At 40.3% G+C, this 20,646-nt stretch overlaps 2 protein-coding genes across 2 annotated transcripts; both read right to left on the reverse strand.

The window, feature by feature from the left end:
- Positions 1-3,682: 3,682 nt before the first annotated feature.
- On the reverse strand, positions 3,683-10,487 carry LOC133122978 (zinc finger protein ZFP2-like). Its single transcript, XM_061233295.1, has 2 exons — positions 10,314-10,487; positions 3,683-7,274 (listed from the first exon to the last, which is right to left on the reverse strand). The coding sequence occupies exon 2, from the start codon at positions 7,239-7,241 to the stop codon at positions 5,589-5,591; it is 1,653 nt and encodes a 550-aa protein (XP_061089279.1). The 5' UTR covers positions 7,242-7,274; positions 10,314-10,487; the 3' UTR covers positions 3,683-5,588.
- Positions 10,488-13,352: 2,865 nt separating this feature from the next.
- Positions 13,353-17,303, reverse strand: LOC133122979 (zinc finger protein 724-like). The gene is made up of 2 exons (XM_061233296.1): positions 15,300-17,303; positions 13,353-15,010 (listed from the first exon to the last, which is right to left on the reverse strand). The coding sequence occupies exon 1, from the start codon at positions 17,225-17,227 to the stop codon at positions 16,220-16,222; it is 1,008 nt and encodes a 335-aa protein (XP_061089280.1). The 5' UTR covers positions 17,228-17,303; the 3' UTR covers positions 13,353-15,010; positions 15,300-16,219.
- Positions 17,304-20,646: the final 3,343 nt, after the last annotated feature.

Here is a 20,646-nt window from a genome sequence, read left to right on the forward strand (position 1 = left end):
TGCGTAGTTTACCTAAAATAGATAGTATCTAGCTCCGTGCCAACCCTGCTCTTGAAAACCCCCAGCCGTTTCTGCTTCCACTTACATTATTGGCATTTTGGCAGACGCTCTTATCCAGAGTGATGTACAGTTGATTAGACTAAGCAGGAGACAATCCTCCACTGGAGCAATGCAGGGTTAAGGGCCTTGCTCAAGGGCCCAACGGCTGTGCGGATCTTATAGTGGCTACACTGGGATTAGAACCACCGACCTTGCATGTCCCAGTCATTTACCTTAACCACTACGCTACAGGCCGCCCTGTATACATATACTTACAGTATATGACCCCAATGCTATTCAATTGAAATACATTGAAATAATATATTAAAAAGTGTAACACCGGCTGTGTAACATTGGTTATATGGGTTAGGGAGGATTTGGGGCGTCATGCTGTGTGTCCCCGCTAGAGGGCGCCACAGTGCAGGTCCGGTGTACATTGAACATTTCAGCAGCAGTGATTAGGGAGGGTGCTTAACGAAATACTCACATAGGAGTGTTCCTAATTGGGCTTTAACGGCTCGAATTGACACTTCAGGTATGAACCTTCCTTGAATATTAGGCTAGAACTGGTCCAGCTGTAGTCACCTTGAAGGTCTGACGGGGTTAAAATACGTTTGGCGTTGTCATGGTCATGGTGGACCGTTTTACAGGCTATTTGTGGGAACAGTCTGCACGGTCATGAAATAAGTATGCGTCATCTATAATACTTTTGCACACTGGAATGTGTGACAGGTTTAGTATATGTATAGAGATAGAGTATATGTATGAGCGGAAAGAAGACCTTCTGAATGTTTAACGTTTAGAAATAAATAATTATATGAATCCAGCTATAGTGTCAATATTATAATATACGACAAGGACTTCCAAATTATGTAAAAATAAAATAGTTATATTCCTGTTTGTGGCAGAGTTATTTTCTAACATGTTATATCTTAACAGGAGCAAACGTTTTTATGTTGATAAAAATAAGGGAAAGATTTGTGATCAGGGGTCTACACACCAACGTAGAACAAATGTGTCAAAATTCTGTTATTTTTGCCACCCATCTATTTACCCCCCCCCCCCCCCCCCCTGAAGTTATTATCACAGTTTAGTGGTACTAAAATATGTCAACATTTTGTTCGTTCAATAGTCACTTTCCAAAAATTGTCAACAAAATAACTTAAATTTATTACACAATACATTAACAAGAGCAAATACCTAAAACAAATACATATATTTGTGTGTTATTTAATTTTACCTGGTGCCATAATTTTGGGCAAGAGCAAAATTTATAAATAGGTTACGGTTATGAAACACTGCTGAGAGCTGTTTCTAAATTTAAGTAAATCATCTGGAGTAAAACGTTTCTAGCGATAATTTATTGCATAATATTGTTTAATCCCGTTTTTGGAAACTCTTCTAACCTAACGGAGAACTAACTGTTTATGGTTTCACCCTCGTTAATTCTGGGCGTATCCTTGGTGTCAGGTGTTCGGTTTCAGGCGCGCGCAGATGTTAGCTTCTTGTCAGCAGACTTTCGAAGCGGATCCACTCCGCGTCGTCCCACGCTTTCGGCTGCTAAATAAGCATCTTTTCGTTCTCTGTTCGAAATGAACGGCGGACGAACGGAGGGGAAGCCTTTTGCATAGGCTACTGATGCAGGTGGCCTATCTGAGTAAAACCGAGCAGTGGCTCTCGATGTCCTGCGGGGAACCCTCGCCGGGCAGTTTTTTGATACAGCCAATCTCTCGCTGAATTACGGTTGTTGAATACATAGCCTACATTTAATTATCATTATTATTTTTTAAAGTGAAAAAAGTTACATGTGCCAGTTGGCATTAATAACGGCACAATAGAGGTTTTGAGTTTTGCAATATAATATTTGAAATATCATGGTAAAATAGCTACAGCAAATTATTAACTGATTATTCATATGTATACCAATGTCTCAAAAAAGAAAGTATGTTTAATATAGCCTTACTTATTCTCTGTAACTATTCGCCTACTCGTGGACCCCAGATATTTGTCTGGCAATAATATAGTATAGCCTAATATTTGTAGTAATGGAGGCTCTTTAGATGGTAGATTAATATTGAGGAAGAAAACAGTGGACTATACCATTTTGCACCGATTTCCTTGTGATACAATTAACGGTCTTGTGACTGACACGTTTGTGCTCGTCTCTTAGCAACTGGACATTTAAAAATGTTTTGCGCATCAAGTTTCACCAAAGAGCCTATAGCCTGTAGCCTAAAGTCTATATCACACGTATTAATAGTTAATAAAAACAGGCTATTAGTGGCATGGCAGCGCCTATCAAGAATATATTATTGGCGAACATGAATTACAGCCATAAAGATGAATAAATAATTATTAACTAATGGGGCTTCGATGCAAAGTGTTATTTCAACATTATTTAAAGTAGACGGCTATTCTTCGTTTTTTGGAAGCGCGTTGAGTTCATTTGCCTCGTTTCCGCATGATTACAACCCTATTATTTCAGTATATTGTATATCGACATATTGCATACATTAGTGCACATGGCAGTTATAAAAAGTTTAGATATATAACCCAACTGGAATTAAGTCTGATTATGTAATAAACGTTAGCCTGCAATAGTAAAACAGAAGATAGAAAAATAGAGTAGCTACAATTATTGACATACAGGTTAGTTTGTGATTCAAAAATGTTTTTCTATTTATTCTCCAGTACATTACATTACATTACATTAATGGCATTTGGCAGACGCTCTTATCCAGAGCGACTTACAACAAAGTGCATACCCATAACCAGGGATAAGTGCGCTGAAAGGGAAGACCTAGAGGGAAGTACAATTTCAACTGCTACCTGCACAACAAAGATAAGGACCAGGGCCTATTTGATGATGATGATGATGATGATTATGATTATTATTCTTTTTAAACAAACAAACAAACAAACAAACAAACAAACAAACAACGCAAAAGTATGAAGTATGAACAAACCCCTTAACGAGCCATTTTTCAGTAGATATAAGTATGTGCGTTCATGACCAGATAGGACTGCGGTTTCATTCAGGGCTACTGTTGCATGCAATTGTCAAAGCAGGAAGCACCTGTGGACTATTTACAGCTCAGGCGCTGACTGGGTTCAGCGAATCGTTAATGCAAAAAAATGTATTGGGGTGAATTCAGGTCATTTGGAGCATTTGGAGTCTGCCCTCACCACCAGTTTTAATATGATACCCATAACACTGCACATTTTTACAATCCTGATGATGTTAGCTATTCATATATACATACATTATAACATGTGAATGTATAGCAAATTATTTTGTAATCGCTCCAGAAAAAAATAAAATAAAATATGTCATTTGGGACACAGCATGAATACATAGACAAAGATACTTCACTTAACTTTCATCATTATTCAAGCTATATCCAAAAATGTTTTACCATTTTGTGTGTAATATTTTATGATATGAGAGACAAAAAAAAAAAAAAAATGCAAATCATTCCTTGCAATGGGCTAATTTTATTAAGAAAAACCTCTTAATAATCTCTCAACAATAATTTTTTCAGATATCATCTACAAGAACTGCTCAAATCTTCCAGCTGTGGTTCATTAACACAGACTTGTATCCTTCCTGCCACCATTCCTCAAAATGAATTAATGTCAGATGTTTATTACAGCACTTTCTTTATTGCATAATTACACGTTGTGCCAGTTGTGTTGCTGTTGAATGATGAATAAACAGACATATACATGCAAATCAATATAGGGACACCGGCTCCCAAAATAAATAATGGCTTGTAAAAGACTGTTTTCTGTTTACTATTGTAGTCACAGAATTGTCTGTAGTATCTTGGACCCATGGTTGGAAGAAAATAAATAAATAAATAATAATTTTAAAAATCTGTTTTCAATTCCGTCTCTAATTGGTGCAGTGACCAATACCACAAGAACCCCAAAAAAGAGACGGCAACAGCAGGTCCAATGAGTGACATTTATTTACCATAAATTTATTTATTTAGCATAATACAAAAAGAAATCACTCTCATAAAATTACTATCATCTAAACTACTAAAACAAATATTAATGGTGAAATATATTCAGATAACCTGAAGGTCGAAAGACTGATTTGACTCGGCTCTCATGTTCATGTGACACCAAAACAGACACCAGGTTGAATAAAATAATTTAATTAAAGAGACGTATAAACACAGGAGAGAAATTCCTCTGCTCAACACAGCGTATGAGTTTATTTCTTGCATAATCACTGTTCTGAGGAATGTGTAGCAGGAATGAAACTAAACTTACTAACAGGAGTAGTTACATTACATTACATTATTGGCATTTGGCAGACGCTCTTATCCAGAGCGACGTGCAGTAGATTAGACTAAGCAGGAGACAATCCTCCCCTGGAGCAATGCAGGATTAAGGGCCTTGCTCAAGGGCCCAACGGCTGTGCGGATCTTATTGTGGCTACACCAGGATTAGAACCGCCGACCTTGCGTGTCCCAGTCCTTCACCTTAACCACTACACTACAGGCCGCCCACAGTAGTAAAGCAGAAAGCAATGACAATACAGTAATAGATACAGTTCAACAGAAATTTACATGGCATAAAGGCTTTGGTACACACATGTTCACATTTCATAATGTAAAAATGACCCATACACAATTCATATAGAACACTGAAAAATAAAGACTGAAAAAATGTTCCTCGACTGATCGGAGATTAAACAGTGTCTTAAGTCTAATGATTAGCTGTAGCTGATATACACATTATACCCACTACATTGGCAGAAAAGAACTGAAAAGGCCAGTAAGATTAGCAGTATGTTATACCATCTTGCTTCCTACGATATATTCAGTTTGCACATTGTCAGTTACACTGGTACCAATTTTGTCATGAAAAATATCCTTTGAATTTCAAGGATAATGACATTTTCAAAAGAATGAAAATGAAAAAATGTATCCCAGTCAGCCCTGTTAAAAACACTTGCCCAACTACATATAACGGCAGGGCAATTAATCAACACTCAGTGACCACTTTATTAGGTAGGCCTGTACACCTGAATGTTACTGCAAATATCTAATCAGTCAATCGTGTGGCAGCAACTTAATCAAGAAAAGCATTCAGTCATGGTCAAGAGGTTCAGTTGTAGCTGAAGAAGCAACGTAAGCAACGTAATGGGGAAGAAATGTGATCTAAGTGACTTTTGACTGTGGAATGATCGTTGGTGCCGGACAGTGTGGTTTAGTCTCTACAGTTTACAGAGGAGTGTGAAAAACAAAAAAACATCCACTGAGTGTCAGTTCTATGGGCAACAACACCTTGCCAATGAGAGAGGTCAGAGGAGAATGGCCAGACTGGTTCAAGCTGACACGAAAGTGACAGTAACTGAAATAACCACGTTACAAGTGGTATGCAGAAGAGCATCTCTGAACACACAACAGATTAAATCTTCAAGTGGGTGGAATACAGTAGCAATCTAAAGAATAACTGTAAATAGTGTTCGCTGAGTGTACATGAACGCGTTGAAAGATGTATAAACTAGATTATGTGTGTACAGGACATTATGATTACACACCAACTGCGGGGTGTTTCACCTTGAATCTTGTGGCAATACAGAATACCTGGTTGGGAAAAGCAGTTTCCGCTGCAATAACATTTTTGAGCTTGGCACCTTTATGAATCACCTTGTGATGAGATCGAGAACATGGTTTGGAAAAAAACTTCCCAATCCGAGAATATTTTAAAGGCTTTTCACCAACGTGAACTACGTGGTGGCTAGTTAAATTAGATAAGCAGGAAAAGCGCTTACTACAATGATTACACTCGTAGGGCTTTTCACCTGTATGAATTCTCAGGTGTATTATTAAAACAGATTTGGTACTGAAACATTTCTCGCAATGAGAACATGTGTAGGGCTTTTCACCAGTATGAACTCTCAGGTGTGTATTTAAAACATGTTTGGTACTGAAACATTTCTCGCAATGAGAACACGTGTAGGGCTTTTCACCCGTGTGAATTCTCAGGTGTGCATTTAAACCAGATTTGGTACCGAAACATTTCTCACACTGAGAACATTTGTAGGGCTTTTCGTTTGTATGGATTTTCTGGTGGCAACATAATTGGGACATTCTTGAAAAGCCCTTCCCGCACTGATAACACTTGTAGGGCTTTTCATCTGTATGAATCGTCTTGTGGCGATTTAAATTCGATTTTACAGAAAAGCACTTGCCACACTGAGAACATGTGTAGGGCTTTTCACCTGTATGAATTACCTGGTGACTACTTAAATGAGATTTCATGGAAAAGCATTTCTCGCACTGAGAACATCTGTAGGGCTTTTCACCTGTATGAATTCTCAGATGTCGATTTAAACATGATTTGGTATTAAAGCACTTCTCACACTGTGTACATTTGTACAGTTTTGCACCTGTATTAATTTCCCCTTCATTTGTAGGAATGATCTTATTTTGAAAGAAATTCAAAAGGCTTGAGTTTTCACTCGAGTTACTTATGGGTTCCATTGTCACATTTGTTCTCTGTAAATTAATATGTTTGTTGGTCCCGTTTATTCCTTCCTGGACAAATCTGGTCTGACTATTCTCTTTGTTTATGTCACAGTGTGGATTCAAATTCCCATATTGGGTCAGATGCAGCAGATCAGGAATTTCTTTTTTACACTTTGTGTTTGGCTCTCCTGCACATTGCCATGGTTCAGTCTGGTTCTTGTGATCAACTGCAGTTCCATTCATCACAGTGTTCATGACATCACTCACTTCACTGGATTCACACTTTCCTTGATCAGATTTAATAGCAACACATTCAATATCCGGCACGTCACTGATGCCTTCTGCCTTAAGATATCCTCCATCTTCAGTCTCTGTTTTGATTTGGTCAGGATGCAGATGGGTTACATATCCCAGCTCTGTACTGTCCATCCTCTCTGTCTTAACATCCCCAGTGTGGATGGAGCCCAGATCAGTTTCCATTTTAATCACTGATGTGTGTGTGTGGTGTACATCACTGACCCCACTGTGAGCTGTAACACACTCTGGCTCCAGTGTGTTGAGTCCTGGTGCAGCACACTCAGTCTCTGGCTCTGCCATGTGTACAGACTCCAGTCCACTGAGTTCCTCTTCTTTCAGTTTGATCCTGTGCTGCTCAGTGAGCTCTGGTAGTGTTGTCTCAGTGTCCTGTCTCGGACAGACTCCTGCCTGCATCATACTGCTGCTCAAAGGTGTGCAGAAGTGCAGCTCCTAGAGGGAAACAGGGGACGGGATTTAGCCTGAATCAAACAGGTCAGCCTGCAGTCACTGACACATTAATTACGATCAGAAGTCCTGCAAATTCCGACATGACCATAGGGAGCACTCTTGATGATGAGGTAGGGGATCCTCCCCCTCTCATGTCGGTGACACCTCAACCATGACGCATATGCTTGTGAAGACACCATTTCATATACGTCTCATGAACGATCTAGGATAATTTGATGCGTCTAGTGTCAAATTATGATGAATTAAATTCCGTCTGATTAGTGATTAGTGAATCTATGATTTTTAAAAATCCCATAACTTTGCAAACACCCGCTCTGCTAAAGGGCAGATTAATCGCATAGCAAAAAAACGACCATACTCCTTATACTAGACCAGGGGTGTCAAACTGAATCCCCAGGGGGCCGCAGTGTCTGCGGGTTTTTGTGGTTTCCTTTCAATCAGCTGCCAATTAAGGCCAATGAAGGCCAATTAAGGCCTTGAGAACAAGGCGTGTGGATACTTTAACCAATCAATGACTTGAATGAACCCAGAACACCCCAAAAACCAGCAGACACTACGGCCCTCCAGGACTGGAGTTTGACACCTGTGTACTAGACAAAGGAATGCGGGGCTCTGCCAATTTCAAAATTGAGGAAAGTAGGCCACGGAGTCCACAAAGTTCCAAAAAGTATTGTTATCTAGGGCGCACAGGATGAACATTTTTTATCGGGAGCTCGGAACAGAGAAATACATTTCGAACTCTCCATAATGGAGAATAACCCATGTCGTCGTCTTAGTTTTACTCGCACAACGAACATAGCCTGACTGGCCAAAATGAAGGAGGAACTGGCAGGTATCTGTAAATAAATTAAATTCGAAATACGACTTTTATTTACTTGCTTTCTAATAATGCCAGCACAATGAAACATTAAATTATAAAATGTCATGACTTCTCATGCGCTGGGAAAACGAAAAATAATCCATAGGTTCAGTGGTTAAAAGTCGCCTTGCCTGGGGTTACGTTTTAATAATAGGGTTAAGGCTAGCTAGCTAGTTTGCATCATGTTAATGATGTAGGCTAGCTAACGTTAGCTACGACGTTAGGGGGTGCTGACAGGTAAGGTTACATTAGCTAGCTATACCACATCGTATAAACCATATAAATGAAACTATTTATTTATACCCCAACATTGAGATTACGTGTTCATACCTTGTTAATTGAAACAGAAAACACCACCTGCTATTCACATTCCTCAACGTTATCCACCGGAAGTACGTTTTTGGCTGTTGTTACCTCATGCTGATTTAATCTACAGTATTCGATTGAAGTAATTGACATGTCAGCCGCCATTTTGTTGACATAGAAACAACGATCTATAACGGTGTAGGCTTGACAAGAATAACTTGACAGTAGCATTCAGGAGGTAATTCTGCAATTACAAAGCAGGATTGCAGAATTAGTTAGATATCTGCATTGAATAAAACCCTGAACTCCCCCAAATCAGGAACATGGAAGAAAAAAGAGCCGTTATTGGTTTATTCGGCGCAGTAATCCTGCTTTGTGAAATACCACCAGTTCAGATTGCTAGCTACAGCAGATACTGTAACTCAGTGGTGTCCAATCTTATCCTAAAAGGGCCGGCTTGGGTGCAGGTTTTTGTTTTAACCCAGCAGTAACACACCTGATTATACGAATGAACTAATCGTGGTCTTTAATCAAGACCTTGATGAGTAGAATCAGCCGTCTTAGTCCTGTGCTAAAACAACAACCTGCACACACAGGGGCCCTTTCTGGATAAGATTGGACACCGCTGCTGTAACTAAAATGGTATGCTGTGGTATCCATGCATGTAGCGACAAAAGCAATAAACCAACAGGGCCCACCAATATACGTTCTTAACCTTACAAATTAGTATACCAACTGTTAGATTAACTAACACGAAAGACCAGAAACGGAGGCGTCGAGTAGTTAAACGTCGGAGAAGAATGGCTGGACATCAATGATTTCCAGCCGTCCTCGTACATTAAAGTTTGTCCTTCACATCACAGGTTATCTGACCAGAAAAAAAGCAACTAGCTATCTAGCTACATACACATTACATCAATTTAGAAAATCCACCGCAAGCAACATCATCGCGAACAAAATCGTAACCGAATCCTCCAGGCATACAATTAACGTCAGCATTTTAATCCTGGATCATTTATGTCTAATGTTAGCTCTGTACCATAACTTGTTTGAAGCACATGGATGTGTGTTTACAACATGTCATGAGAAGAGTTGGGGATTGGAGTTTGAGTTGTTTTTGTACAGTCTATGGTCTCTCTCTCTCTCCGCACGCACACACGCACGCACGCACACAAACACACACAAACACACACACACACACACAAATCTAATGAGTACATTCGCTGAAGCCATTCTGATTTTGCAGTGTTTAATGCAAGTAACCTTTTCGAAATATTTATTTTTCCACGGCGTACGGGTCAACGCCGCCAGTAAGATGAATATGTTCTTTGCTGTCCAGGTTATATTTGCCATATTACATGTATATTTGCCACTAACAGGTTATCCGGCGTTGTTCTCACAGAATCACATCACAATTCCACGGCACCGTTTAGTTTCCAAGCATTGTTGGGGATGCATAATGTGGCTGCATAACAGAAAATAAATGAACTAAAGTACAAATATGCAAGATATTACATCAAATACACCGGTGATACATGCATCCAAATTGGACATATTCTATTATTTCAACGTTCCACGGATTCATAAACTAAACTAAACTTAAAAAGTGATGCCATTGTAGCTAACTTTATCGGGCGAAATCTTCATCGCACTGTACCACCTTTTTGATCATGTCATAGTAACTTAGGCAGTTTTATAACTCTAAAATGTTTTATATAATCACCCGCTACAATTATAGGTTACAACCAACTGACGAAGTAGCCAACACATACCTTACACAAATTGTAAATTAAGCTTGCTTGTAAACAAAGCAAATGGGACAGTTTATGTTATAGCCACGCGAAGAAAAGACTTACCCCGATTCGACGACGAATTATTTAAACTAAACAGTTTGCTGAACTGGATGTAATGCAATTCACGTAGGTGAAGGACCCCATATGGATATTAATTGTCTAGCTATTAGCCATAAAGTGTAATACGGAGATCAGTCGTTTACGCGAATACAGCAGAGCTTGTTGAATGGACGAAAGGAAGCTCGCACGATAAAAAGATGATAACTTCCGGTACATTTATACGAAGAGTTTCAAAATAAAAGCACATTCATATTTTCAAATGACCTCCAAGACTGAGGCAATGTTCAAAACCGCATCGTAGCACACTACTCGTACTACATTTAAATGAAAATCAGCCTGCAATGTAATATAAGTCGTAAGATATGTATGCGGTTTCAAACACACTGACACTACCCGAAAGACTTCCACTAGACGCAGAATAATTTCCCCATTAAAACAGGGTTATAGCACACAGATGATGTTAATTGCAAAAATATAAATATTACTGCTCATATACTGATGCAGAATCTGAAAGAATAGTCTTTGGATTTTGGTTGAATGTTCAATTACTGTAAAAAATTTCCACTGCCCAAAATTAAAAATCAATAATTGAAGCTGTATCAAAACCACTCTCTAATGCCCTGTCATCTCTCAATGTTATTCAAAGTGCTCCCCTCTCACAGAGTTCTGGCTGTGAGAGTCTGAGGCAAAACCCCAAAACAGCCACTAGAATTTCAGAGTGTCACTCAGTAATAAGTTACACTCATTGCAGGGGAGGGCACTGTTAATCCAGATGGATGGGTATAAATGGTAAATGGTAAATGGCAGGCATTTATATAGCACCTTTATCCAAAGCGCTGTACAATTGATGCTTCTCCATTCACCCATTCATACACACACTCACACACCGACACACCGACGGCGATTGGCTGCCATGCAAGGCCCCGACCAGCTCGTCAGGAGCATTTAGGGGTTGGGTGTCATGCTCAGGGACACTTCAACACAGGCGGGCGGGGGATCGAACTGGCAACCCTCCGACTGCTCTTACTGCCTGAGCCATTGGTAAACTCAAGGATGCCCTGTCCACTGTCCAGCAGAAGCAGGATGCAACCCTCACTATGGTTATCGCTAGACTCCTTGCTTGCCCTGTTGTCATGTCATATGCTCTTTTGGAATTTCAGTGTATGACAAGAAATTATCGGAGCTTTCCAAAGAATAAAGAATCTAAAAAACATCACCAGATTACTGTAACAGCAAAACATATGTACTTTATTGCGGTCACCTTTGAGAATTTTATAGTGGTACACCTGCTAGGTAACGCTTTATGTCACATTGTACAATGGATAGGTCCGGTTCTATTGGTCAGTTTGTGTCCCAGCCATGCCAATATCCATGATATACTCATTCACATTTTTCATTTTTGTCATTTAGCAGATGCTTTTAATCCAAAGCGATTGACAAGTACATAGGTTCTTCCACAAGTTAAAAACATCACATCCATAAATAGCAAAACATGCATGAAGAGCTGTTCTAAACAAAAAGACAATAGTCATCATAAAGGGAGGAGGACTAAGGTATAGTTAGAAAAGGTGTGTTTTTAGTCTGCGTCGAAATATGGATAGGGATTCTGCTGGGAACCACAAGGCGACCAGAGCTGGCAGACTGGAGTGGCCTTGCTGGGGTGTGGGGAGCAATTAAAGATTGGCTTAATGGAATATTCACACATCTTTTAATATTACTCCACATTTGTAGTTCACTACTTTGCAGCTGTGCCCTTTCAGTCATATTCCAACCATAATAACCACATAATATCGCATTTAAGATACATTTATCAACCAGGCTTAGGCCAATTTCTGAATTTACAGAGTTCGACCAAAGCTAACTACGTGGCCAATAGCGAGTGGAAACTGGTGTACGCGGAACGCTACATCAATTTACCCCTGCAAAGCTCACCAACGAACAACAGCAACGAACTTTTATATGTACATGAATTGATTTGCCGTCTTTTGGCGTCACATAGACATGAGAGCCGAGTTAAAGCAGTCTTTCGAAGAACTTCCAACCTTCAGGTTTTCGGTATGTTTACTTAATATTGGTTATTTTAATTATTAATTAATTAATTATTTATTAAAATATCCATGCACTGACACATTATCAAGAGATCAAGCATACCATAGCGCATACTCATGAAACTATGTAGAAAGTATCCACAGCCAAGATTGTGATACTGCTTGTTAGCTTGATTTTCATTTACTCGTTGGTTCATTGTCCTCCTGGACCCCTTGGCGCTCTCGCTCACGCAATTCTTCCGGTTAAAACTGCAACGTCAGCAATTGCCATCAATCATGGGACGCTGAGGGAACAAATCCATTCTAATTAATGACAGCGGCTCCTCTGTAGCCACTGCGTCACGTTCGATGGCAGCGTCAAAGTTAGAGAATTGCCGAGGTTCATTCCTATATAGTGAATTGATTTTAATGAGAAATGTAGTTCTGGTTGTTTTGCTGCAATGGAGCTGGTATAATGTCAAAATGATGGCTGACGGCGATTGCTGATGTCGATGGCTGTATGTGATCGCCTAGATGGGTGGCGGCCCATAAACCAGTCTCTGCATTTTTTTTTATTTTTTTTTTTAAATTATTGCCCCATATTTAGGAAACGGCTACAATGACGATGACTTAAAAAATGTCCAGACATGATTTAAGCATTCAATCGAAGAAACTGAAGAAAGTGTGACAGTGCTCCTTTAAGACAAACTGTGCCTCAGGAACAACAATGTAATCGAAACTGATCAACCCAAATGAAGTTCCTCACCATGGTGGACAGGAAACTCCTGGAAACCACTCAAAAAAAAAAAAACATAAACCCAAAACCATCTTTTTCTCAAATAAATACAAAATGTAAATTTGACGCATGAGCTCTTGGTGGCACTTTTCCGCCTCCTACGTGTGGAAATACAGTCCGCGCTCATTGGTGGAGGGGTCAGTTAAAGGGCTTACTGCGGATGGGCAGATTGGGCTCGGAAGGCAGGTAAGGGAGGAGGAATTCGAGAGGCTGGGGGACCAAGTGGAGCATGAGGGTGCGGTACTGCAATACGGTGGTGAGAGAGGGAGAACACTCGGGGCTTACACTCACGAGGCGATGAGGACAGGGCCGTATTGCTGGGCTTCGTTCCCGAACGTGCTGGAGTTTTATAGTCCACTTCCTCTCACCACTAATCGGTTCGGGACACCCTTCACTTTGGTGCACTCTCCATGCGAACGCAGAAACGGAAGCGGAGAGGAGAGGTAGGGTGTACAGTAAAAATGTACAGTAATTATATCAGATGAGTTATAGGAAACGTTTAATAAATACAATATTTACACATTCAAAGATATTCAAATAATAATAAATATATATATTAATCCAATCCACACATTTATTCACATTTATTGATTTGCATGTGTTCTGAGGAATGTGTAGCAGGAATGAAACCTCATTTACTAACAGGAATAGTAAAGCAGAAAGCAATGACACATACAGTAACAGATGCAGTTCAACAGAAATTTACATGGCATAAAGGATTTTGTACACACGTGCACATTCATGATGTAAAAATGACCCATATACAATTCATAGACAACAATGAAAAATAAAGACCGAAAAATATTCCTCAACTGATAAGAGATTACAGTGTCTGAAGTCCACGTAATGATCACCTGTAGCTGATATACACATTATACCCACTACATTGGCAGAAAATAACTGAAAAGGCCAGTAATGTCAAGTTCATTTTCATGACTTAATGGAAGTACACAATACCACATTTCTTTCTATAATATACTCACATTTGTTTTCACATTGTGAATTGTTACAGTCAAGTTACATTGGTATATATTTTATCATGAAAAATATCAGCCTTTGGACTTCAAGGGAAATTACATTTTCAAAAAAAAATACAAATCCAGTTAGCCCCAGTCACTGTACTCTTTTGCAAATGCCCCTCCAAAATAAGATTAGCAAGGAGAAACAGTGTGGAGTGGAAGGTACTCTGCGGTACTATACAGCAAGAAAGCATTTCAACAAAACTGCAGGTGACAGGTCACAAAGTCAACATCTCCATCCGAAAATGGGAAAAATCCTCAATTTATTTTGCAGAGACAGGACCCTACAGTGGAGCTTTGATAAGAAGGCTCTGTGGGAAAAGTCCCTTTAGTCTGTAAAAAGCTACATTTTACATTCACTTAGTTTCTTCTGACATTCATTACTTTTTGCAATCTTATTCATATTTAATATTTAATGAAATAAATGCATGAACTTTAGTAAATTCAACGGAATACATAATCGGCCACAGTTTTCACCCTTTTTTTGCGCCATTCACCCTTAAATGCATATGCATTAAGGACAGAAGCGCATTGTGTGACTTGAGTATATCACACACATACTGTAGTTCTAGCCTTGTGCCAGTTTGATGCATGTAATGCATGTTTTCTGGGCAGAATGCGCCATATGGGTGCGCCTGAAAATACTTACAAAACACTTTGTACATCTGCCCTATAGTGTGCAAATTGGCAGTCAAAAAACTACAAATCTTTTTATATTGAGGATATTAGAACTTACATGTGATATTGCTTTCACAAGAAGCCATTTGAGGCATCATCTCTCAAAACGTATTTCCAAACGCAAACCAACACGAAGACCAGAGAGCTGTCTCTGGTATAAAAGCAAGCCATTGTGAGTGTCTGAAAAAGAAAGAAACTACTGGCATATGGAGAAACAGACATTGAACAGGTCGACCAATGAAAATAGCAGTTGATGACACAAACAGTGTTAGAGCTGTGAAGAAAAATTCCAAAACACCAGTCACAAACAATCTCCACAGTGCAGGGGTGAAGGCATCTCAATCAACCATTTGAAGAAGAAAAGAGGCTATACCACAAGATGCAAACCACTCATCAGTAGTAAGAATCCAAAGGTGAGAAAAGCCAAGGTGTGGAGGAAGAAGGGATCTGCTCATGATCTGAAACATACAAGCTTATCTGTGAAGAAGGTGGAGGGAGTTTCATGCCTTGGGCTTGCATGGCTGCTTCTGGAGTGGGCTCAATAATCTTTATTGATGATGTAACTCATGATGGTAGCAGCAGGATGAATTCAGAAGTCTACAAAAACATTCTGTCTGCCAACTTAGGGGAACTTCATCATGCAGCAAGACAATGACCCAAAATTCACTGCAAACACAACAAAGGACTTCCTCAGGGAGAAAAAAATGGAAGGTTTTAGGTTGGCCAAGTCAATTAGCAGACCTTAACCCAATTAAGTATGCATTTCACCTCCTGAAAAGGAGATTGAAGAAAAAACAAAGGTGCTATATCAACTTAAAGGTTTGATGCTTTGTGTGTTAAGAGATGCTCTTCAGCACACAACTGTTGTTTGTGTTACTGTCACCTTCATATCAGCATCGACCAGTCTGGTCCTACTCCTCTGACCTCTGACCTTTCTCATTAACATGTTTCTGGCCGCAACTGCTGCTCACTGGATGCTTTTTGTTTTTTGTTTTACAGGTCTACCTAATGAAGTGATCACTGAATGTACCTGGAAGCACTTCACACAGAGAGGCAAGTAGGGTTTTTCACCTGAATTATTTTTTTGTGGCTTCTGAAAGTAGATTTTGCAGGGGGGACATGCCCTTCCCACTCTTGGGAGACTTGGGCTTTCCACCTATGTGAATTACCGGGTGGTTAAATTACATATGCAGGAAAAGCACTTCCCACAGAGATTACACTTGTAGGGCTTTTCACCTGTATGAATTCTCAGGAGTCTTTAAATCACATTTGGAACTGAAACCCTTTTCACACCATGTACATTTGTACAGCTTTTCGCTTGTATGATTTGTTCGATGTCTACTTAATTGGGACATTGTTAAAAAGCACTTCCCACACTGAGGGTTTTTTTTAGGGATTTTCATCTGTATGAACAGTTTTGTGCCAATTTAAACTAGATTTTCCAGAAAAACACTTCCGGCACTGAGGACATTTGTAGGGCTTTTCACCTGTGTGAATTCTCAGATGTCGATTTAAACATGATTTGGTACTGAAACACTTCTCACACTGTGTACATTTGTATGACTTTTCACTTCTATGATTTGTCCGGTGAATCATCTTGTGGCAATTTAAATTAGATTTTACAGTAAAGCACTTGCCACACTGAGAACATTTGTAGGGCTTTTCACCTGTATGAATTCTTTGGTGAGTATTTAAATTAGATTTTATGGAAAAGCACTTCCCGCACTGACAACATCTGTAGGGTTTTTCACCTGTATGACTTCTCAGATGTCGAATTAAACATGACTTGGTATTAAAGCACTTCTCACACTGTGTACATTTGTACAGTTTTGCACCTGTATTAATTTCCCCTTCATTTGTAGGAATGATCTCATTTTGAAAGAAATTCAAAAGGCTTGAGTTTTCACTCAAGTTACTTATTATGGGTTCCATTATCACATTTGTTCTCTGTAAATTAATATGTTTCTTGGCCCCGTTTATTCCTTCCTGGACAAATCTGGTCTGACTATTCTCTTTGTTTATGTCACAGTGTGGATTCAAATTCCCATATTGGGTCAGATGCAGCAGATCAGGAATTTCTTTTTTACACTTTGTGTTTGGCTCTCCTGCACATTGCCAGGGTTCAGTCTGATTCTTGTGATCAACTGCAGTTCCATTCATCACAGTGTTCATGACATCACTCACTTCACTGGATTCACACTTTACTTGATCAGATTTAATAGCAACACATTCAATATCCGGCACGTCACTGATGCCTTCTGCCTTAAGATATCCTCCATCTTCAGTCTCTGTTTTGATTTGGTCAGGATGCAGATGGGTTACATATCCCAGCTCTGTACTGTCTATCCTCTCTGTCTTAACATCCCCAGTGTGGATGGAGCCCAGATCAGTTTCCATTTTAATCAATGAGGTGTGTGTGTGGTGTACAGCACTGACCCCACTGTGTGCTGTAACACACTCTGGCTCCAGTGTGTTGAGTCCTGGTGCAGCACACTCAGTCTCTGGCTCTGCCATGTGTACAGACTCCAGTCCACTGAGTTCCTCTTCTTTCAGTTTGATCCTGTGCTGCTCAGTGAGCTCTGGTAGTGCTGTCTGAAGTGTCCTGTCTCAGACAGACTCCTGCCTGCATCATACTGCTGCTCAAAGGTGTGCAGAAGTGCAGCTCCTGGAGGGAAACAGGGGAAGGGATTTAGTCTGAATCAAACAGGTCAGCGTGCAGTCACTGGCTGCCTGTAGCGACAACAGTAATAAACCAACAGGGCCCACTAAGACGAGCTTTTAACGTTATAGTACACCAACTGTTAGACTAACTAACACGGAGGACCAGAAACGTAGGCGAAAAATGGCTAGACATCAATGATTTTCAGCCGTCCTCGCATTAAAGTTTGTTCAGACCACTTCGGGACACAGGTTATCTGCCCAGATAAAAGCAAGCTCACCAACTACATTAGCATTACAGCAATCTAGAAAATCCACCGCAAGCAACAGCATCGCGAACAAAATCGTGACCGCATCCTCCATCCTACAATTAACTGAAGCATTTTTAATCTTGGATCATTTATGTCCTATGGTACAATGTTAGCTCTGTGCCATAGCTTGTTTGAAGCACATAGCTGCGTGTTTACAACATGTGATGAGAAGAGGTAGGGTTTGGAGTTTGAGTCTCTCTCCACACACATTATATTAATCTAATGAGTAAATTGTTCTCGACTGTGGCCATTCAGTAACTATGGCTAAATCAGTAGCTACACTTTTTTTCCATAGCAACAAAATGTCCGCGGTCTACTACTTCCGAATAATAATCCTGTATTTACAGGTTGACCGGCATTGTTCTCACAGAATAACATCACAATCCCATCGCACCGTTTAGTTTACAGGGATTGTAGGTGATGCATAACGGAAAATAAATCAACTCAAGTACAGCGCAAGCCATTACACCGGATACATACATCCAAATTGGACATGTTCTATGATTTTGACCTTCCACGGATTAATTTACTAAACATTACATTACATTACGTGGCATTTAGCAGACGCTCTTATCCAGAGCGACGTACAACAAAGTGCAAATCAAACACAAGAACACGTGCAAAAGTGGACCTGAGAGGACAGTACAGTTTCGAGTCCTAGTGTAAACATACAGAAATTCAGAACCCTTAAACTAACTTCATTGGGCGAAATCTTCATCCCACTGTAATCTTGTTGACCATTTCATGGAGAAGTAACATTGGATAAGTAACTTACAGTTTTAAAACTCTAAGGAAAAATGAATTATACAAGTAGGCTATACAATATAATGGTTAGCTAAAACCAACGAATTAGCCAAGCGATACTTAAACTGAATGAAGCCTGCTTGTAAACAAAGCAAATGGAAGTTAACTTTAAAGCAACACATAAGGAAAATACTTACCCCGATTCGATGACAAATTATTTAAACTAAATCGTTTGCTAAACTGGATGTAGTCTAATGCAATTCACGGAGGTGAAGGACCCAATACGAATGTTAAATGTGTAGCTATTAGCCATAAAGTGTTGCTAATGGGGAGACCAATCAGTTATGCGAATACAGCAGAGCATGGTGAAGGAAGCTTGAACGATAAAAAGATGCAAACTTCCGGTGCATTTCAAAATAAAAGCGCATCTTTATTTTGAAAGGACCTCCCAGACTGAGCTGCCGAAACCGCATACTAGCACACTACTCATACTACATTCCAATGAAAATCTGCCTGAAATTTAGTATAAGTAGTGAGCTAAGTATGCGGTTTGAAACATACTGACACTTCAGAGCGGTGCTACCCAAAAGACTTCCAAATAGCTTTCCAAGAAGGGCAGCCTGTAGCGTAGTGGTTAAGGTAAATGACTGGGACCTGCAAGGTCGGTCGTTCTAATCCCAGTGTAGCCACAATAAGATCTGCACAGCCGTTGTGCCCTTAACCCTGCATTGCTCCAGGGGAGGACTGTCTTAGTCTAATCAACTGTACGTCACTCTGGATAAGAGCATTTGCCAAATGCCAATAATGTAAGAAAAAGACTACCACTTCAAATAGCTAGACCCAGAATTACACTTAATTACATTAATGGCATTTGGCAGACACTCTTATCCAGAGCGACGTACAACAAAGTGCAAAGTGCATACCCATAACCAGGGATAAGTGCACTGAAAGACATAACCTGTGCAACAGAGATAAGGACCAGGGCCTATTTGATCATCGGGATTAAAAACATTTTTTTTATCGTAATACCACAACACACAAATGTATAAATAACTGCTTACCTAGCCAAACAACAATGGCAAAGGTATCATCCTAATACACAAGTAAATAACACAGGTAAAGACAACAATTAAGGTTTAAGGAGAGGTAGGGAGGCATGGGGAGAGATGCAGCTTGAAGAGGTGTGTCTTCAGTCTGCACTTGAAGATGGCAAGAGATTCTGCTGTTCTGACCTCCATAGGGAGTTTGTTCCACCACCGTGGAGCCAGAACAGACAGTAGTTGTCAGCGGGAGGTGGAAGTTCAGAGAGGGTGAGGCGTCAAGCGGCCTGTGGTGGCTGAACGTAGAGGTCTGGCAGGCATGTAGGGTCTGATTATCTTTTGGAGGTGAGCTGGGGCTGACCCCTTAACTGCTCGGAAGGCGAGCACCAATGTGAGCCATGACAGGCAGCCAGTGGAGGGAAGTAAGCAGTGGGGATATGCAACATGTTTGGGAAGGTTGAAGACCAGACGAGCTGCAGCATTTTGGATAAATTGGAGGGGTCTGATGGCGGATACTGTGAGGCCAGCAAGGAGAGAGTTGCAGTAGTCCAGGCAGGACAAAACCATCGCTTGGTACAGGAGCTGGGGGCGCATTCTCTGGATGTTGTATAGCACAGGTGTCAAACTCCAGTCCCACAGAAGTCTGCTGGTTGTTTGGGGTGTTCTGGGCACCCGGGGTTCATTCAAGTCATTGATTGGTTAAAGTATCCACAGGCCTTGTTCTCAAGGCCTTAATTGGCAACTGATTGAAAGGAAACCACAAAAACCCGCAGACATTACGGCCCCCTGGGAATTCAGTTTGACACCCCTGTTGTATAGGAAGAACCTGCAAAGACCGGGTCACCGCGGCAATGTTCTCGGAAAGAGACAGTCTGTTGACCATCACCACGCCGAGGTTCCTTGCACAGGGTGATTGCATCAGTGAGGTATCCCCAATGGAAATGGAGAGATCCAGATGAGGAAAGGTAAGAGCAGGAATGAAGATCATTTCAGTCTTACCTAGGTTGAGCTTTAGGTGGTGGTTGTCCATCCAGCTCTGGATGTCACTCAGGCAAGCAGAGAT

The sequence above is a fragment of the Conger conger genome, chromosome 2, assembly GCF_963514075.1.
Source record: "Conger conger chromosome 2, fConCon1.1, whole genome shotgun sequence".
Taxonomy (NCBI): Eukaryota; Metazoa; Chordata; class Actinopteri; order Anguilliformes; family Congridae; genus Conger; species Conger conger.